The sequence below is a fragment of the Periophthalmus magnuspinnatus genome, chromosome 8 (genome assembly GCF_009829125.3).
Source record: "Periophthalmus magnuspinnatus isolate fPerMag1 chromosome 8, fPerMag1.2.pri, whole genome shotgun sequence".
Taxonomy (NCBI): Eukaryota; Metazoa; Chordata; class Actinopteri; order Gobiiformes; family Gobiidae; genus Periophthalmus; species Periophthalmus magnuspinnatus.
Window position 1 is genome coordinate 7,921,494 of NC_047133.1, and position 18,809 is coordinate 7,940,302.

At 37.1% G+C, this 18,809-nt stretch overlaps 1 protein-coding gene across 2 annotated transcripts; it reads right to left on the reverse strand.

Moving 5' to 3' along the window:
- Positions 1-18,111, reverse strand: slc25a39 (solute carrier family 25 member 39). 2 transcript variants are annotated; one of them, XM_033970443.2, is made up of 12 exons: positions 17,935-18,111; positions 13,731-13,894; positions 12,553-12,612; positions 10,598-10,648; positions 8,295-8,404; positions 8,005-8,072; positions 6,970-7,094; positions 5,938-6,111; positions 3,842-3,948; positions 3,243-3,324; positions 3,076-3,156; positions 1-2,297 (listed from the first exon to the last, which is right to left on the reverse strand). In XM_033970443.2, the coding sequence occupies exons 2-12, from the start codon at positions 13,822-13,824 to the stop codon at positions 2,179-2,181; spliced, it is 1,071 nt and encodes a 356-aa protein (XP_033826334.1). In that variant the 5' UTR covers positions 13,825-13,894; positions 17,935-18,111; the 3' UTR covers positions 1-2,178. The 2 variants fall into 2 exon arrangements, with proteins under 2 accessions (XP_033826334.1, XP_033826335.1); XM_033970444.2 differs by lacking the exon at positions 10,598-10,648 and having other exon boundaries at positions 267-2,297; positions 17,935-18,110.
- Positions 18,112-18,809: the final 698 nt, after the last annotated feature.

The following is an 18,809-nucleotide window of genomic DNA, read 5'->3' on the forward strand; positions in this document are numbered from 1 at the left end:
CAATGTGATTAAAAACTTTTATAACCACTGAGTACAACAGAACAAATCAAATTAATATATCTTATCACTTGCCTTTGTAATTACATTTTAACATTGTAGAGAGACTTTATGGACACCCTGTATATTTAATTCCTGATTCATATTTCATTGACTGAGACCAGTCCTTACTGACGTTCCCAAACTTCTCCATCTTTAGGATTCACTTTGTCAACTTGTGATTTGCTCTTTTACCACCAGACGTCACAGTTTCCTCAAATACGACTCCAAGACTGAAAAAAAAAAGACGTATTTCATGCCCTCTTTTATTGGCACATTGATGAAACAGGCCATAGATATTAAGGCAATGCGTTATGATCCAGTGTACAAGTAACTAGCTTTGATTGGTGAATACTTTACATGAAATGGATACAGAGCAAACATGTATTAAACTAAATATATTTCCCATACTCTTTCATTGTGCGTCGTTTATAATGGCTTTTTCCCCTTGAATAACTATATGAAGTGCTATGATGCCTGCCCAACCTTCGTGGCATGCACCGCACAAGCCTTTGATTTGGCGTTTTAAAGGTCCACTATGTAACTTTTGAGTGTCTGCCACCTGATTGTGTCCATGGAGATATTACTACTTTACCTTGCATCTTCCACAGTATGGCATTAAATTTATCAATCCAGCATTTAATCCACTACGGGTGTTTTTATTGCTCAAAAATACCTTTGAAAACACACTCTTTCTATGAGTGGGGTCGCCTCTCCATAGATATGACCTGTAACTTGGATAAGTGGCATCTCCCGCTTGTCTCCATGAAGATTATCATGTTTAATGCCATACTGTAGAACATTCCAAGCTAACCAAGAACATCTCTACTGAGACAAGCAGGTGGTAAACCCTCCACCAGAAAAGTTACAGAGTGCCCCTTAAATTTTAGCTTCCTGTTACGGCCGTTGCCATTGACGTGCATGAAGAAAGGCATTACAATATTATGAATAACCTCCAGTGGTTCTCAAACTGTGGTACCAAGGCTGGTTTTAGTCCAGGTTTAGTTATAGTCAGCAGATTAGGTGTCCAAATAGAGGCCTCCAATGAGTTTTTGACCCCCCGGTGTGAACGCACGATTGGGGGCCCAGAATTGGACCCTCATCCTGAATTTATATTAAAGGGGCCCACGTGAAGCTTTTTGCTCCAGGCCCTTAAATATCTGTCAACAGGCCTGGGTTTATACATAAAGTTTTGCCAACGTTTTATTCTCGAGTTCCCCGAAACTTCAACTTTGTCATTATAGTACAAATCTGTTTATTATCAGTTATTCAGACTAAAAAGGTGTAAATCTCTCCTTTAAAGTACATTTTATATTCAAATACTGTTGCATTTTACCTTCTTTTTAAATCAGAAACCATTCGCAAACAGGAACTAAGCCAGTCTTATAAAGCCCTCAGTAAACTATAAGAACCGAGCTTGAATTCACCGGTTTGAGGTTAATTACACGTGGAGCAATATGGATTTTCTTGAGTAACTTTAAAGAAACATCCAGCTGGTAACTTTAGACTTACACTAAACAAGGGCCCATCAGAATTTGGACAAAGGTTTGGATTAAAAGGACACAGTTTTTAGTCTGTTTTGATAAATATGTGACTGTGAAATGACATCCTTTCCTGAGGTGCTACAGAGTTTGAGAGCCACTGGTCCAACCCTTGCTATGAACTGACATGAACAATTTTTTGTTTTGTTTTTTCAACAATCATTTCAACCCAGCATAAGTAGATCCTTGTGTCATATTTTCAAATGAATGACATCCAAAAGTATAAAAATGAAAACGAGTCCCACTTTGGCGGCTTTTTGTAGAAGTCCAAGGCCCGTAGATTCAAGTGAACTGGGTAACGTTACATTACCATGCAAACATTAGCCCCAATAAATGTAAAAGTTTTATCGAAGAGCAAGAAAAGTTCATAGTTTTTTGTCATATTTTCATTTTGTTGACAATTTGTGCTCATGCTTGGTCAGTTTCTTGCCTTTTGTAGCAGTCTCAATGGTTGACCAAGTAAATTCAAAATCTGTTGTCCATTCTGTCAACTCCAAAAACTCCTTAAATTCTTCAAAAGCTTCTTTCAAAAGTTCTTTTCAAAGTTAGATTTTTTTGGTGATAAAACAGCCAACGCCTCACATACAGAGAGCCGGTAGTTTCAGGTTGTCATTCGAGTTTGATCCAGGTTAATTTTCTGGAAAAATGCTTTTCCAAATTCGTAAGTGCTGATCATCAGTGCGCACGCCGGGGCAACTTTGATCACTCTCGGCATGAAGCCTGAAAATAATAACAATAATATTAATACAGCAGGTTACAAGACAGTCCTGGAAAAGGTAGGATAATAAGTTGAGAAATGAAAAAACACTTTATTCTAGGGCTGGACAATATAGCAAAAAAGTCACTGCCATTTTTTTCTCATTTTTATGTATTTACTTTTTAAACAAAGAAATATGGCTATTACTGTTCAGTCCAGTTCAAAAATGTAGTGGAGTAGAAAACTACAAAGTGCTTTTATTATTGTTTGAGACGTGTTGAAAAGGCTGAGGGTTTATTTGTGACACGTTCATAATTTGAGCAAAAATATACAAATAAAAACAGCTAGAAACATTTTTTGATTCAGTTGTTTCTGTTGAACAAAATTCTGGACAAATCTTTTATAAAGCTTCAAATGTATTGATTGTATTAGAACTCAAAATTTGCAAGAAATACTTTTACTTTTTACTCTTTATGTACATTTTTAAACAGGTATTTTAATGCTTTTATTTGAGCTTTTTTTTTTTTTTTTTTTTGCTCCAGTATCTGTAACAAAACTGAGTACGTCTTCTATCACTGCTAATGGGTCACAGGTAAATACATCACTCTGTACGGTCAGAAAATTTGGAATGAATATTAAGTTAAGTATTTAATCTTTTAAAATGTCATTGGTTTAACATCAGGCTCAGTGTAAATTATTTGAAGTTCAACGACACAATCCTGACCACTAGAGGATCAGCTGCAGACCTTTTGATTAAATTAACACAAGGTAAACAAAGCCGTCAGGACAACAGTAACAAACCTGCGAAAAGGCCCCTGTATCCCAAATTGGTCTGAATTTCCTTCATAATTTGCCAAGTGGATGAAGTTTTCCTCGGGAACACTACAGGAAAAACAATAGAATTACAATTTATATGATGATTTATATAATTCACCTTCTGACATGATATAAATCCAAAATAAACAAACCTCCGAGTGAGTCCATCTCCCCGAGCTGAATCTGTCGCCGAGTTTTCACGACGTCAAACGGCAGAGTCAAAATGGCGGCAATCTGAAAATGACAAGAAATGCATTTAGTTATGAAGAAAGATACTGGTTCATAGGAGGTATTTAGAGTGTTTGGAAATTAAATATATTCAAGTTTTGTTGTGTCCAAGTTTTGAAGCCATACTGTGAGACATTCCCAGCAAAGCAATGTCTCCATGGAAACAAGCAGGTGTTACAAAGAGCACCTTTGAACTGGATTATTGCGTTTGTGCCATATCTACCTAATAATCCAGACATATCAAAACAGTATCTGAAGACTGGCATATACAAAAGAAGCTGAAACCCATGAATGGCCGAGGGGATTTACTCAAAAAGGGATGGGATAATATTTTTATTTCACTAAAATAGATTTGGAAAATACTACTCAATCGTTAGTGTTTCAACTTTTTTTTTTTTACATATGGCACTTATCCGTTTTTGCAAATGAACTCTTCCTCTTCTCATTTCAACACTAAACACCTATAATACTGTGATATCCAAATGAACAAACTGTGTGTCGTGTGAAGTTGAGCATCACTGACCGCTCCAGAGATGGCCCCGGAGGTGAAGCTGACGGAGAAGTTTGGAGGAGTCCCGTATCTCTCACACAGCTCGGCCTTCACCAGTTCATAATTAAACCAGTACAGAGCTGCAACAGACAAAGGCGTGTTAATGCACAGTGGACTTTGACTGGCACTTACATAAGAGCTTAGGTAACAGTAGTTTGTGTTGGGTCAGTTCCTGAAGTAAGAGTAGGTCATCTGGGCAAAAATAATACAATAAAAATGTCACACTGCCTTTGAGCCTACATCGCAATAATTTAAAGGCCCTGTATGAGATTTTTGCCATGTATTATTATATATGCAGCTAAATGAGTCTTGCTCCTGGACAGACATCTTTCATAAGCAGCTCTTGAAGTCAGAATAAGTCCGCTGCCCTATCTGCATTTAATTAAAGCACTTAATTGCCCGATAAATCAGGATGTGCGCATTAACAAGCTAGGATACCTTGGCGTTTTATTGTTTTATTGTTCTTTGTTTAAGTGTCGTATATTCTCTTTATCTGCTCTGTGTTGACGTCTGTGTGAAACGCTTTGGGCAGCTTAAGTTGTATTTTAAAAGTGCAATACAAATAAAGTTGAACTGACTTGAATAGTTGTTAGCTTTACCATCGTCTCTGAGAGTTGTGAAAAGTGCTTATAAACTCATAGTGGTGAGTAACTAGGATGCTCTGAATGCATAACATAAGTGAGGAATAACAATGAGATATGCACAAGACATTTATAGAGACAGAGACACAGATAGAAAGAGAAGTGGGTGAACAAGAACATCTGAGGTGCCCATATTCATTTATTAAATTGTCATTAGATTTTATGGGAATCCTGTACTTTTGAAACTACTTTACACAACTGAACTGAAGCGTTAACCAATAAACAGCACAATGACACTCTTGCGGTCTGTAAATGCCATGATTGAATTTTAGATGGATCTTTTTCCTCATATTGACTTTTCCATTCACAGCTCTGCATGTCTCTGTATCAGACTCAGTGCTACAGACTATTAACAAACAGATGGACCAGCAGTTGGCTTGTCAGTCCTGTTTAGGTTTATTTTTTTATGCTACAGGGCGCTGGGACACGTGAGCACTGTCAGGTACACATAGGTCAAACTGGTCATAGGTTTAACAGTGTACAGTGAATAATGGCCCATCCTTATGTTTATTGTAATGTAAAAAAAAAAAAGCAGAAGATTAGGGCTGCGAGGTTAATCTTAAATTGAAATCACAGGTAGAATGGAAGCAATCAGTAAATCACAAAGGCTCCATTAAAAAAACTGCGGTACCCAATGGGAGCTGACGTTGCCGTAAACATCATGACACAAAAAGTCGTGAAGTTGTCGGCCCCTCCTATTGATAGCGTTTTTAAATTTGTACCAAAATGACTACGCGACCCTGCTGAATCCTATGCGTAACACTAATTAAGAAAATACAACTGGAGAAGGAAATAAGTGGGCGTGTACCAGGGGCTGTGAAAACGGGGGTTGATTGGCAAAATGGCGTCTTGAAAATAAGATTGCTCAAACATGCACGAATCACTTACCCTGTCACAATAATCACTTTATTGACTTATCGTTCTACATTTGAAGCTGGAACAATATTTTTTGGGGTTCAATATTCACCGTGTGTACTTTTTCTTTGCACTACTGGGAAGGTTTTGGTTGCTTTTGGCTTTATGATAAGATTTAAGTCGTAAAAGGCTGAATTAATAACTTGTATTCCTCATTACAGATGCAAACTAACGACTAAAGTGTTTCATTCTCCTGTTTATTTATTGCAGTTCATAATAGTTTCTGAGGTTTAAATCTGCTCTTGGGTTTTTGTGTCAGTAGCATACATTAGTTTAAATATATTTTGAAATTCGATATATTGCTGACGATAATGTTATTGTGACAGGCCTAGCTGCAGGGCGCTGGGACACGTGAGCGGTGTCAGGTGCACACAGGTCAAACTGAGGTCATCGGTTTAAGAGGAGTCAACTATAGCGTGGTTAAAAGCTTTCAAAAGTCGATTTTAACCACTAGAGCAGTAGAGGATGAATCATTGGAGTCATTCGAGGTGAGATCCTGTGTGGTGCTGTTACCTGAGAATGGGACGTCCCGCAGCACTGTCGGGCCCCAGCCTCTCCACAGAGACAGCAGCCCGTCCTGAGCCACAGCAGAGCGAATACACACCCTGAGCTCTGTGTAGGTGAGACGACGAGACTGCAGCTTAGTGCGCACCAGCTCCAGAGGGCTGATCACAGACACAGCGCCCACTGGAGGAGACACGATGCAATAACACGATTATTAGTCTATTTTATAATTTAAATATTCAGGCTAAGAGTATGAAAATTGTATGTTTCAGATTGTATGTTTCACCCTGCTTTGTGTACCTTTCTTTTGTACCACTTTTGTCACTATTTTGTCAATAATTAAAGAGAGTTAATAAAGGAACTATCTGCTCTGGGCGTGTTTGAAGTGCTAGGGCCAAGTCAGTCTAGTAGGACAAAATTATTTTAAATCCTAGTATAATAAAATAAATATGATCGTAACCACCATTATTAAATCAGCCCTTTTATGCTTGTGTGAGCTGTGTGGATCATTATGTTATACTTTACACATTTTATGAGTATCGCCGATTAAGAAAATAAAACTAAGTAAGTACATCACAGTGGGAGTGTATCGGTAGAGGTGAAAAGAGGAGTTGATCGTCAAAATGGTGTCTTGAAAATAAGCGATTACTCAGACATCAATCACTCTAAATACAATTTCAGGTTATAGATCTGAAAAGTTGAATTTGCAGAGTAGATTTGCTTTAATTCTATTTTATAAAACTCTACAGTGTGCTGCGTAGTGCCCTAAATGTCCCTGCAGACTTTTTCTTTCATGATGTTTATAATTACGAATGAGCTCACAAACTTATTATTTCTTTACATAATAATTTGAAACTTTAATTATTTTGTCCTGTTAACATATTCCCATTTCCTTCTGCTATTTTTACTATTATTTAATTTTACTATGACATGTCTAGAAGAGGAAACATGCTCATTACAACTGCATCATGTTTACTTTTGAATTCTATTGTATTGTATTTGTATTATGTATTTGTAAAATGTTAAATTCTTTGCCCTTACGTCTGGCGAGTGCCCCGGCCACCAGGGGGACGTAGCTGCCCTGAAAGCCCAGACCAAAGCGGAGGAAGTCTCTAAGCTGATCGTAACAGGTGAAGTAGATGACCGTCGCAGGAACAGCCATGACTCTGGAGAACAAGGACAAGAGAAGAAGAAGGTGAAAAACAAGGGACCCGCTCCAGTGAATTACAAGAACACTGTGAGATAATGTTTTTACTGCCCTGTGCAGACCAGGAACACCCCACAAGAGGTGGACTTAACCAGGACTACACAAGGACAAATTTAGACCTTGTTTAATCCTGAGTTAGAACTTGTTTAGACCTAACTCCAGCATAAAGGTAGTATAAACGGGGACTAAAGCAAGGACTAACCCAGAACTAAACCAGGTCAAGTCCAACAAAAGACTAATCCAGGACTAAACCAGACTTAAAACGTCTTTTATAGAGGACCACTGCAAACCTGAGGCCTGCACTATGAAGCTGGATTAAGGGGATAGTGGGTAACGTCGGGCCTGGATCACTTTCTATCGGGGTAGATCTCCATGGTAACACACCCTGAATGCCTCATAACCTGCCCCAGACCAGGTTAAGTTCCAGAATAAGACAAGATGACGACTCTTTGACCAATCAGAGAAGAGAATCCAGCTGTGAGTCTAACGAGGAGTCGAAGAGCGAGAGGTGAGACGAGGAAATTCTTATCAGTCATTTTATGCAGGTTATGTCTGTTTTGAATACTCACTGTTGAATCTTACAGCATTACACACAAATACACAAACTATTAAAGATTTAAGATTTAACTTGGTCTATCCAGAATAAGTTCAACCAGCTTCATAGATACAGGCCTCAAGAGCAACACGAGAGCTTCAGTTTTGTAGCTCCTCTAATCCACTTGTCTAGTCAGCGCAATTTAAGCTTTATTAAACTTGCTTAGATCCTTACGTTTGCTGTTTTTCCACTAACAAGTCAACTTTGAATTCTGGCAAATGTTCTCTCATTTCCTCCCGTCTTTCCCATCGTTTGTACCCCATTTTATACTCACAAAGTTGGAGGCAGCCCACTCCACAGAGACCGGAGTCCTTCGTAACGGGTGATTTTAACAAACGCGTCCTATAAGAAAAAAATAAAACAATTTAATCTAAATATGTGATATAAATGCATTTATTAATTCATACTAAACATTGAAATCAGTTTGTACAATTTACTTTTACAGTTTTATAAAAAGGGGACTCTTCAGAAGCTGCGCTAACTTATAAAAGGGACCGTATATTTGTGCAAAAGTTACTGATTACACTGTTTTATAATAATATTTTTCTTATAATATTGACTGACCAGGGTGCCGTTGAAGTGGGTGGGCGTCTTGTACCAGCTGCTGCAGTGGGATCCATTTTGACAAACGTAGATGTGGTCCATGAGTCCGTTACAATACAAGAAGCACTTCCCTGAGAGAGACAAGGGGAATAAAGGGTTACTGTGATGCTTAGTCCCGGTTTAGTCCCGGTTTAGTCCCGGTTTAGTCCCGGTTTAGTCCCGGTTTAGTCCCGGTTTAGTCCCGGTTCAGTCCCGGTTCAGTCCCAGGGTGGTGGTGTTGTAATTTCACTACATTTATTCATTTTCTATTCAAAGAGAAAAAAAAAGTTAATAATAGTTAATTGGCTAATGTTAATGTGTGTATTGTGTCGCCATGGTAACCGCTGAACATTTCACCACAGACATACATGTAGAAGTCTTTAGATCATCTGAAAACTCAAGAAAAAAATAAATAAAATAAAAAATTTAATGAGCACATTTTCAGGGGCCTGTGATCAATCCGAGCATTCGTGGTCCTGTTTAGGAGCTCGATTTTCAACAAAAAAGGTGAGAGACTGAAAAATGTTGGCTGATGCTAGCTAGCGTGTGACTCTAATTTTATGTGTAAGAGACTTGTTTAACAGCACAAATCATCACCTGTTGTACTTCCAGCTAAAACAGCTATTTCTAATCAGATTGTGTTAAAACAAACTCAGATTAAAGTCTAACAAGCCTCAGACAGAAAAGTGCCTACAGTTAGCATCACACCCCAGGGAATGTTGACGACATCAGCTGTTGTCCAGACACTTTGATAATTATATGTTATACTCCATAGTGACTCCTTAATACATATTTATAAAGCATATAGGCAAAAAGTATGAAAGTAATAAAAGTGAATCGCTTGGTTTTACAGTTAAATCAAAAGGGAGCGCATCTCGATTGTTGTGAAGTGTGCAGAATCATTATTTATTACCAACATTGGAAGTTTTAATAATTCTATTTTATTGATAGTAGTATGTGCATGAGCCTTTTAAAATAAGATATACTGTACTTAAGATTTTTTTTGTTTGTTTGTTTGTTTGTTTTTTATAAGAAATAGCACTTCTTGGGAGGCTGTACTTGTACTGGATGTACTGTTTATTGGTCACTGCACATTGGCTCAGAAATCACAGTCTCTTGAAATCAGTGTGTCCGGTTGGCAAATAACGAGATTAAAATCACTTCAATGACCTTCTGAGTTTGTGGCTTTGAGATAACATCAGGCAGTTCTCACAAATATTTATCTAGTCCCCTCTATTCTGGTCAAAATATTGACAAGATTTTCCTAAAAAAAATCTAAAAATAGCATCATTTGGTACATGTAGTTTGTATAGCCATTTTTATCAAACCTACAGGATGTTTGCGATGTATAGTGACCCATTCATGTTTTTATTTTATTTTGACCAGATGAAGTTAAAATGTGAAAACTGAAACTAAAGATGACAGATTAAACTTACAAAACGAAGAGTATTTTAGTCCCCAAATCCCCAAATGTAATCTTAATAGGCGATAATGTCGTCAGGAGCTATTTTTAGATACAATTTTTGATTTTTGGATGAAAATTATTATTATTTAACTGTTCAAGAAAAGTCCAATTTTATCCAGATGAGTGATTTTTTTTTAGTACTGATACCTGCTCACATAAGTCTAGTTTTGTCTAGTTTTAGTATCTGACATGACAAAACAATCACTTTTTTTCTTCATTTTGACTTATTTGAATTTTTTATTTGATTTTGTGTAATTAAAATGAAAAAAGAAAATGAAGCATGAACATTACTAAACATAAACAGTACAGACAGACACGGTGCCAGTGACTGAAACCTTAATTCCACTTCCATTTTGATTTAGAACAATATTTTTCTTGTTCCTATTTCAGTTAATTATGAATGGAGGGGAGCAATATTAACTTATTATATTTTTTTTCCGGCATTATCTCTACATTCACACACTATTTAACAAAGCATCAGAAACTGCAAAACTGGAATGACAACATTAACCACAAAAGTACAAATATGTAACTTTATATCCTTGTTTGGAAGATAACACTAGATGGTTTTGCTCCTTCTTTAGATATTTTTTATTAGTTTTAATTATAGGCGATATGCAAAATTATAACAGTGACTTTATCTCCAAAAGAACAATTACAATAAGATCCACTTTCTGATTCCTCTACTCTACACTGGAGTATAAATGTAGAGATGTGAACTAAAATATAGTAATATAACTGGACTAGACTTTGAGTTAGTTTCACACAGAGGCAGGCGAAGTGAAGCGGCCATTTTGTTATATGTTTTTCAGATACTTACACTTGGATGGACGGAGGACTCGACCCCACGCAGCAGAGTCTGAAGCCGAAGCTGAAGCACAAAGCAAACAGCAAACAGCACAGTGTAAGTAAAGCCGTAATATTAGTATAATGCTTTTCAAAGAGCTGTACAATATGAAGAAAACCTGGGATAATCATGTAAACGTTTCTGGTCTGGGATCTGCCTCCTGCTCGTCTCCATGGAGATGCCTTTGCCTAGAAGTTTCAACAGAATAAAATTTAACCTATCTATGTATCTCCATGGCGACAAGCAGGTCCACCATCAGAAACGTTACATAACGCACCTGTAAAAGTGATTTTAAACAGATTGAATTTGTTTAACAATGTCTAAAACCATGTCTAAAACAGAAAACACTCTGTTCCACCTTGTGATGTCATGTGGTGATACAGGAAGTGCTCCACTGTGTTTTTAAACTCCACCTTCATTAAAATTATTTGGAGAATTTCAGTCCTGGAATTCCCAATCTCTACTGAACTAAAGGTAAAAGTTAGCTGTTAACTTGAAAACTACCACTTCATGACATCACAAGGTGGAACAGAGCATTTTGAGCTTTGGAGATGTACAGACTAATAATAAAGTGTTACTCAAACATGTGTGAATGAAACAAAACACAACTCCAGGTCTGTTTTTGAGGAGGTAACGACATTATAACATGACTTAAAGTTCACAAGACGACCTTTAATTTTCTAAAATAATACTGTTTATTGTTGATAATGGAGGTTAGAGATGGTTCATGTTTATACACATATTTAGAGTCATGACCTCCTCTTGAACTTTGATGTTTATTCTGAGTGAAAGTACACAGCCACAAGTTCATGCATGTGCTGAGACAGGTGGTTTTGGTTTGAGGCTGGGAACGGCTAGAGTCTGCTGCATTTGAAGTATGTCTGTTCTGTTTTTTTCTTTATTTCCTTGATTATTTACACTGCAGAGTCTCACTGAAACACGCAAACCCTGCATATTTAGGCCCATTTCCTATTTCTACTGAAGGTAAACGGTAGCTGTTAAGTTGAAACTACCACTGCATGACATCACAAAGTGGTTTATGATGAGCTAGCGGCATTATAACATGGCTTAACACTCACAAGAGTCCATTTTGTGTAATATAGGACCGTAGCCACCCTTTGCTTTGAACCCTGTTTTGAACTTTTGTCATTTTTTCACTCTGGCACAGCTGTGAAGTGAAAACCATTTCAAGAGACTTCATCAAGAAGCTCATTGAGAGAAGGACAAGGGTTTGCAGCACTGTCGACAAAGCAAAGAGTGGATACTGTGAAGATTTTTAATATATTTTTTTTGTTCTTTGCTACATAACTCCATAGATCTTTCATCATATATTTGATGCCTTCCGTCTGTATTCAAAATCTAGAAAGAAGTAAACGAAGAAAAAAAACATTGAGAGAGAAAGGGTATGTTCTGTTAACTGAACGTGTGTGTGAAAAGCAGAAGTGAAAACAGGAAACTTGTTCAAAAAAATAATTCAAATTAGTCTGATGAAAGAGTATGAACAGTTACGTAGCTGCTTTAAACTATGAACTATTGCCGAGGAGGAACTACAGGTTTTTGATTATAAACAGGTTTGGAAGCTCAAGAAACTACATTTTCTACACAATACAGTACCTGATCGACTACCATTAGATTTGATCAGGGCAATTCTTAAAGGCTGGTTTGGAGTTTTTGTTCAATTCAAGTTTATTTATATAACACATTTCAAACTACTTCAGCTGAACAAAGAGCTTCACATAAAAAAACAAAGAACAAATATGCATGATACACAGAAAAAGAACAATAAAAAACACCAAGATATCCTGTCTCGCTTGTATTAAATGCCAGTGCGAAGAGGCTGGTCTTCTAGTTAGTTAGTTCTAGTTAGCTTTAGGTTAGCGGTTAGGTCAAACACAGCGAGTATCACACATGAACTTGTTGGCGTTTACCTTTATGGAAGGGCGTCTGCTGGGCCTGAAGGCGGATCTTCACAACGTCCAGCGGTGTGACTGAGACATAAAACACAGACCGCAACCGGTTACTGGACAATAATAGAGGCACACAACACAAGACAACATTTCATTATTATATAGATTTTTTTTTCAATAACTATATTATACTGAGTCAAACGATATGATGTCAACTCAACAGTAATGCGTCAAAACATTTCTTTATATGTATTACCTGAGGATCAAGTATCAGACAGATGTGTAATGTGAGACTACCTACAACTAACCTAAACTTAAACTGGAGCATAATCAATTTATGCCTTTATTTAAAACTAGGCCTGTCACGATAACACATTTTGAAGCAGGATATATAATCGCTACAGAGAAATATTGCGATAAATAATCATATTGAAATTACTTTACGTCATTGACAGAAAGCAGGACAATTCCAGTGAACCATTTTTTAAATAGACAAGATCATTAAAATATCTCTTGACTTCTGCAAAGACATTGTTCACACGAAGCCCAAAAATGTCTGTTCCAGGTTTCAAATACTGAAGTGGATACAGTGATTATGGTGACTTGGAAGCTTAAAATATAAAGGTTTGTTCCATTTTCATTTGTAATCAACTCTTTTTTTTGGCAGCATTTTTTACTATTTACTATAATAGTTAACTGCTGCAAACATAATGGATTAACGACAAAACTTCTTCTAGGCCGGTCACAATAATTTATGTATCAAATCATAGTTTAACACATGACAAATGGAACAATCATTTTTGGGGACTTTTTTCTTGTACTCTTTTTGTCATTTTTCTGTTCAATGAAACAATTTGAGCTGTAGAGGGTTGAATAAATAAGCTCTATGGCTCATTAAGTGTTACATTTATTTATTGCAGCTCATGGACTTTAAAGCAGACCTATTCTGCTCGTGTCTGCATCATAATATAATGATCCACAGGTGTCATAGATTATAATTTGGACATTTCAAATCACAAAATATTAATTTAAAGCAATTTAATAAAACAAAGCACTTGGCCTAACCCAAAACTAAGCTGAACTTTTATTTACTTTTATTTAGTTTATTCCATTATTATTATTATTATTATTTTAATTTCAAAGATGATTCCAGTTAAATTGGTCTGTAGAAAATATTCAAATGAGTATCCAAATCTTACCCATGATGGAGGTGAGGAGAGCTCCAGTGCCAGAGGCCAGCATCTGCTGCACTGGGGAGATGGGAGCCGCAGATGGAGCCGAGCGGTCCGCCATCTTTACCGTCTTCTGCCTGATGTTCCCTTCTGTTCAACCCTCTCCTCCAGCCTCTCCCACCGCCTCCAACCTGGCAACCATAGCAACAAAAACATCAACATCCTCCTGTGTGCTTAAACTACCGGAAAAAAACACAACCAAACTGATTACATCTGCTGGTAAAGTGAAGAGAATCACTTCTTACATAATATATAAACTGTGCTAGCTATTTCCAACCTGGCAACTACAACACAACAACATCAACATCCTCCTGTCTGCGTAAACTACCAGAAAAGAGCAACCAAAATGTTTTATCATTCCTCTCTGGATTGCATCATCTGGTAAAGTTGAGCGTGTCACTTCTTGCATAAAAAATAAACTATGCAAACTACCTCCAACCTGGCAACCACAACGCAACAAAAAACATCAACATCCTCCTGTCTACTTAAACTACCACAAACCTTGCAACTTAAAAAAACATCACGTCATTCGGATTCCTCTCTGCATTGCATCTGCCGGTAAAGATCAGCTCACTTCATACATAAAATATATACTTCGCTAGCCACTTCCAACCTGGCAAAAACAATAAAACAACATCATCCTCATCTTGTCTGCTTAACTACCACCAACCTGGCAACATGTCAGAAAAACAACCAAAACATCACATCATTCAGGTTCCTCTCTGCATCGCATCTGTCACTAAAGACCAGGTTTAGAGTGTCCACCTGACTCACTTCTTACATAAAATATAAAATGCACTTGTCACCTCCAACCTGGCAACAACAGATCGACAACAAAACACTCCACATGCTCGATATACGTTCCGTCGACTGGTGAAGGTGAGGCTTTAAAGTGAACTACGTAACCTTCCAAGGAAATGTTATTATAGGTTTGCCTGCAATGTGCAAATGTGTTCTCACTGTTAAAAGAACATATATATGCGTTCTTATGGACTGCGGAATCCATAAGAATGCATATTGTGAGCAGGCATGCGTCACCTGCTTGTCTCCATGGAAACACAAAATTTAATGCCACAGTGAAACACAAATTAAGAAAATGAAAGTAGCATTGCACCACATCTGTATAACAATAGTGCTAGCAAGCATCCTTCAACTTGGCAACAAAGTTAATTAGTAACCTTATACCAGCATCACCTTAAAACAAGTGTACAGTGTGTGTGGATCAGAGACTGTACATATAAATGGACATAGTTAACCTGCTGGCCAAAATAGTTAGTGGTCATAGGCGTGCTTCCGGCTCCATCGACTCACTTCGCATTAGAAAACTGTCATCCCTCTCTCTGTAAATGCTGCAGTGACCCTCCTCATTTTGGTCTTAAAATGTTTGGATTGATTCGTTCTACATGATCCTTGTGTTATTTCACTATTGTGTCTGTAACTCAAGCTATAAACATTAATAACGGACAAATCAAGGAACTTCTTTCCCCAAGGTCGCCTCCGCTAGTATTAGGAACAGGTTTAATTGACAGCGTTGCTAAACGCCTGCCTCCTGCTAAACCAGCAGTGCGGCCAGGAAGGGATGTTACCTTCAGCAGCTTTGCTCCAGATTGGCTCTTTGGCTATGATACTTGCTCCAGATTCACCCCTATAACCGCTAGCCTTGATGAGCTTCAATTGGCTGGAGCCAAACGCTATGGGTGACTTCACACTCACTTAGTCCACTTCTTTATACAGTCTATGGTTTCACCTCAAAACAAGTGTGAAGAACTGGATACAAGTATTACCTCACACATGTAATTCAGTAATAAGGCTGTTTGCTGCGGCTGTGTGTCCCCGGTCGTACATGTGGGAAAAGGCGGATTTGGGTAAACTGTGTGACATTAGCTTATCTATAAAGTGCACAAGTCCAATCACACACAGCAGAGGCCTATTTCGCTACAGGGCTGGGTACAGACAGATAAGCGCTTGAACTGAGGGAGAGGTAAACCGCAGTAGGGCTGGGTGCTGCTTATGTTAAAACACACTCATAAATCATCTGGATCATAATTGAAAGTATGAATATATAAAACTGGTAAATATACTGTCAAAACTAGTATCACTCTCCCCTAGAATGGCCAATGCTCCACCCCCATAGCTCCCTCACTTTCATAGCACATCCAACTTGGGCTAAAAATGTTCAAATGTCAACCAAAAAAACATTTGCTTTTACAAATCACTACAGGGTGTGAACTACTTTCAAAACTTGTTTAAAACAGTGAAACAAACATGGTAGGGGATAGGGGGATACGCCATTGTTAAAAGGCTCCAAATTAACTTAAGTGAGCACCCACATTGAACACCTGAGCACCCCCTTAGCTCCTTTGACCCAAAATATCTGGTGCTGCCCCTGTGTGGAAGTACAGAAATCTATGCCTTCTTGGTTCAAGCTGGTTAAGCAGTAAGATGCCCTCAGAAACAGGTGACTACTTCAGAGGAGAGGAGAGTGAGGAGAGTGGAGAGTGTTAACAAACCTACTCTGAAGCTTAGACATGTAACAGTATTTGACAATCTGTTAAGAAATCATTTTACGTCAGAACAAAAAATGGAAATACAGTACTGTTATCTGCACAGCTAATCATGTTTTAATATGTTTCTGACACCAACTACTCTATGAGCTTCTAACTTTGCTCTGAATCACATATGAAAAATTTGGTCATACAAGTTCAATAACATCGTCTGTAACTGATGAGGTTTTGTTCTTCGCCAACAAGAAAATAAAATGTGAATAAATCCAAGAGAACAACAGTGAATATGATGTATTTATAAGGGACAACGACGATACACTGCCGGAATATCTCACTTGCTTATTGAACTTTGATATGGGGATTTTTATTAAAAGATCTTATGACTGTCTAAATCTAAAAACTGGCCTCACAAAAGTGGTGGATGAAGTACTCAATCTTGTTATGTAAAAGTACAGATATAAGAGGTAAAACATTACTACATACATAAAAGAATTTAAGCACCTGTTTAAAATGTATTTTAAATGTGAAAAGTAAAAGTGTTTCACGTATTTCAGTGTTATTAATTTGCTAAAGTGTTAAATAGTGATTCTGATAAAAATAATAAAAAAAGAAATAAACAAAAATACATATTTTGGCAAACAGAAGCAATATAAATGAATTTCTTAATTTTCTTATGAATGATGTGTATTTATTTTTCTTTGCTCAAAGCTGAAGCGTGAACTCGAAAACTTTAAATCAAGATGTTTTCACGAACATTGCAAAAAAAAGAAAACCCTCAGATTGTATGAAAAGTACTTTTTACTTTTCAGTCCAGTTCAAAAACATAGTGGCGTAGAAAGTACAGATACTACTCTCAAATGTACTGTACTCTACAGTAAAATGTACTTAAATAAAGTACTGATACCTAAAAATTCTATTCAAGTACAATACTTTGCTACTTGTTCTTCGTTACCTTCCACCACAGCCGAACCTTTTGGTTACATTGCTTCCCAAAAATAAAATACATTTCAAGGCCATGCAAAACTAGATAGATACTAGACTGGTGTCACTAATGCACTTGAATAATCTGGAGATAAACATTTATAATCACACCTGCTTTTAATGTTTTAACCAGACCTATGTATTTGTTTTTGTTTGAATTATTCTATATTTTAACATGGCGTTCATGTAAATGAGAGTCTGGTGCTGTCACTGGGCTCTCCCTGCAGAAATAAACATACATGAAGTACAGTTTAGAACAAGCCAAAAGTGTTCCAGTTTTGCGCAGCGCCTCGTGCATTGCAGTACCAGAGTCTCCACTGCGGCAATCACGTAACAATTATAAGATTGTGTCAGTTTGTCATAGTTCACAAATGACTTAATGTTGCAGAATAACACAGAACTGAAACATATGTCACCAACAGCCTTGTAATGGCACCCATTAACCATAATAATCCGCAGTACACTTTGTACTTTTGCTGCTTTTAAACTCACTGAAGCTTATATGCTGAAATCCATATCTTATAATAACACGAATAAGCTTAAACTTTGCGCATACACTGTAAATTAATTGAATCCTGGATTAATTTGGTAGAAAAAGCCGTTTGATAACACTGCAGCAGATTAGCATACGAGAGCTAGCTAGCATTTTGACATGAAGGAAGCGACAGTTTTGTTATGTTACTCACCGCTACTTTAGCTTTAGCTGTAAATCTTCACAAGAAGCTTCCATTTCAGGTCTGAAATGGAGCAAGGCAGCGGGAGATATTTCTAACAAAGTCAACTCCCTCTCCGATGCCACAGACCTCTCGGGTTCTCCATTGTGTTGATAACCCGTAAACATGTTTTTGGACCAGGCTCAAGGGTGCTCAGCGTGAACGCAGATGTGTAAACGGTCTGGAGCGGCTAATGCTAATGGTAGAGGCGGAGCTGATGATTTGTACATCTACAGCAAGTTCACGGGTGAGGACCATGTATGGACAACGCTGAAGCTCAGGCGCCTACTGCTGGTGATGGGCTGTATTACAAAAACTGTAAAACTAATTGACCTGTAATAATAATTTTAGTAATCACGTTAAAAATTTTGTCTTAGTCCGGTAGGGTCGCTTTTTTTGCCAAGAGTGAAATGGTGCTCATTGTACTACATGTACTTTAACTAATGCATTATTCTCTTGTCTAGGTAGAATTAAATGCCAGGGAGAACAGATGGATTTTCAGTCTAATCTTATTTTTTAATTTTTTTTCAGGCAGTTGGAACCTACCTGGATCACTGAGGGATTACAAACACACCATTTAAAATATTCAAAAGAGACAAATTGTACGAAATAGCACAAATAGGATTGTCTGGTGGTTTTTCATATTATTATTATTATTATTATTATTATTATTATTATTATTATTATTATTATTATTATTATTATTATTATTATTATTATTATTATTATTATTATTATTATTATCATTATTAATTGATTTGTGTTATACATTTTTTGTAATATTTTGATGATGATATTTCCATAGTATCCACAAATAAAAAAAAATGAATAAAATCAGCACTATAATA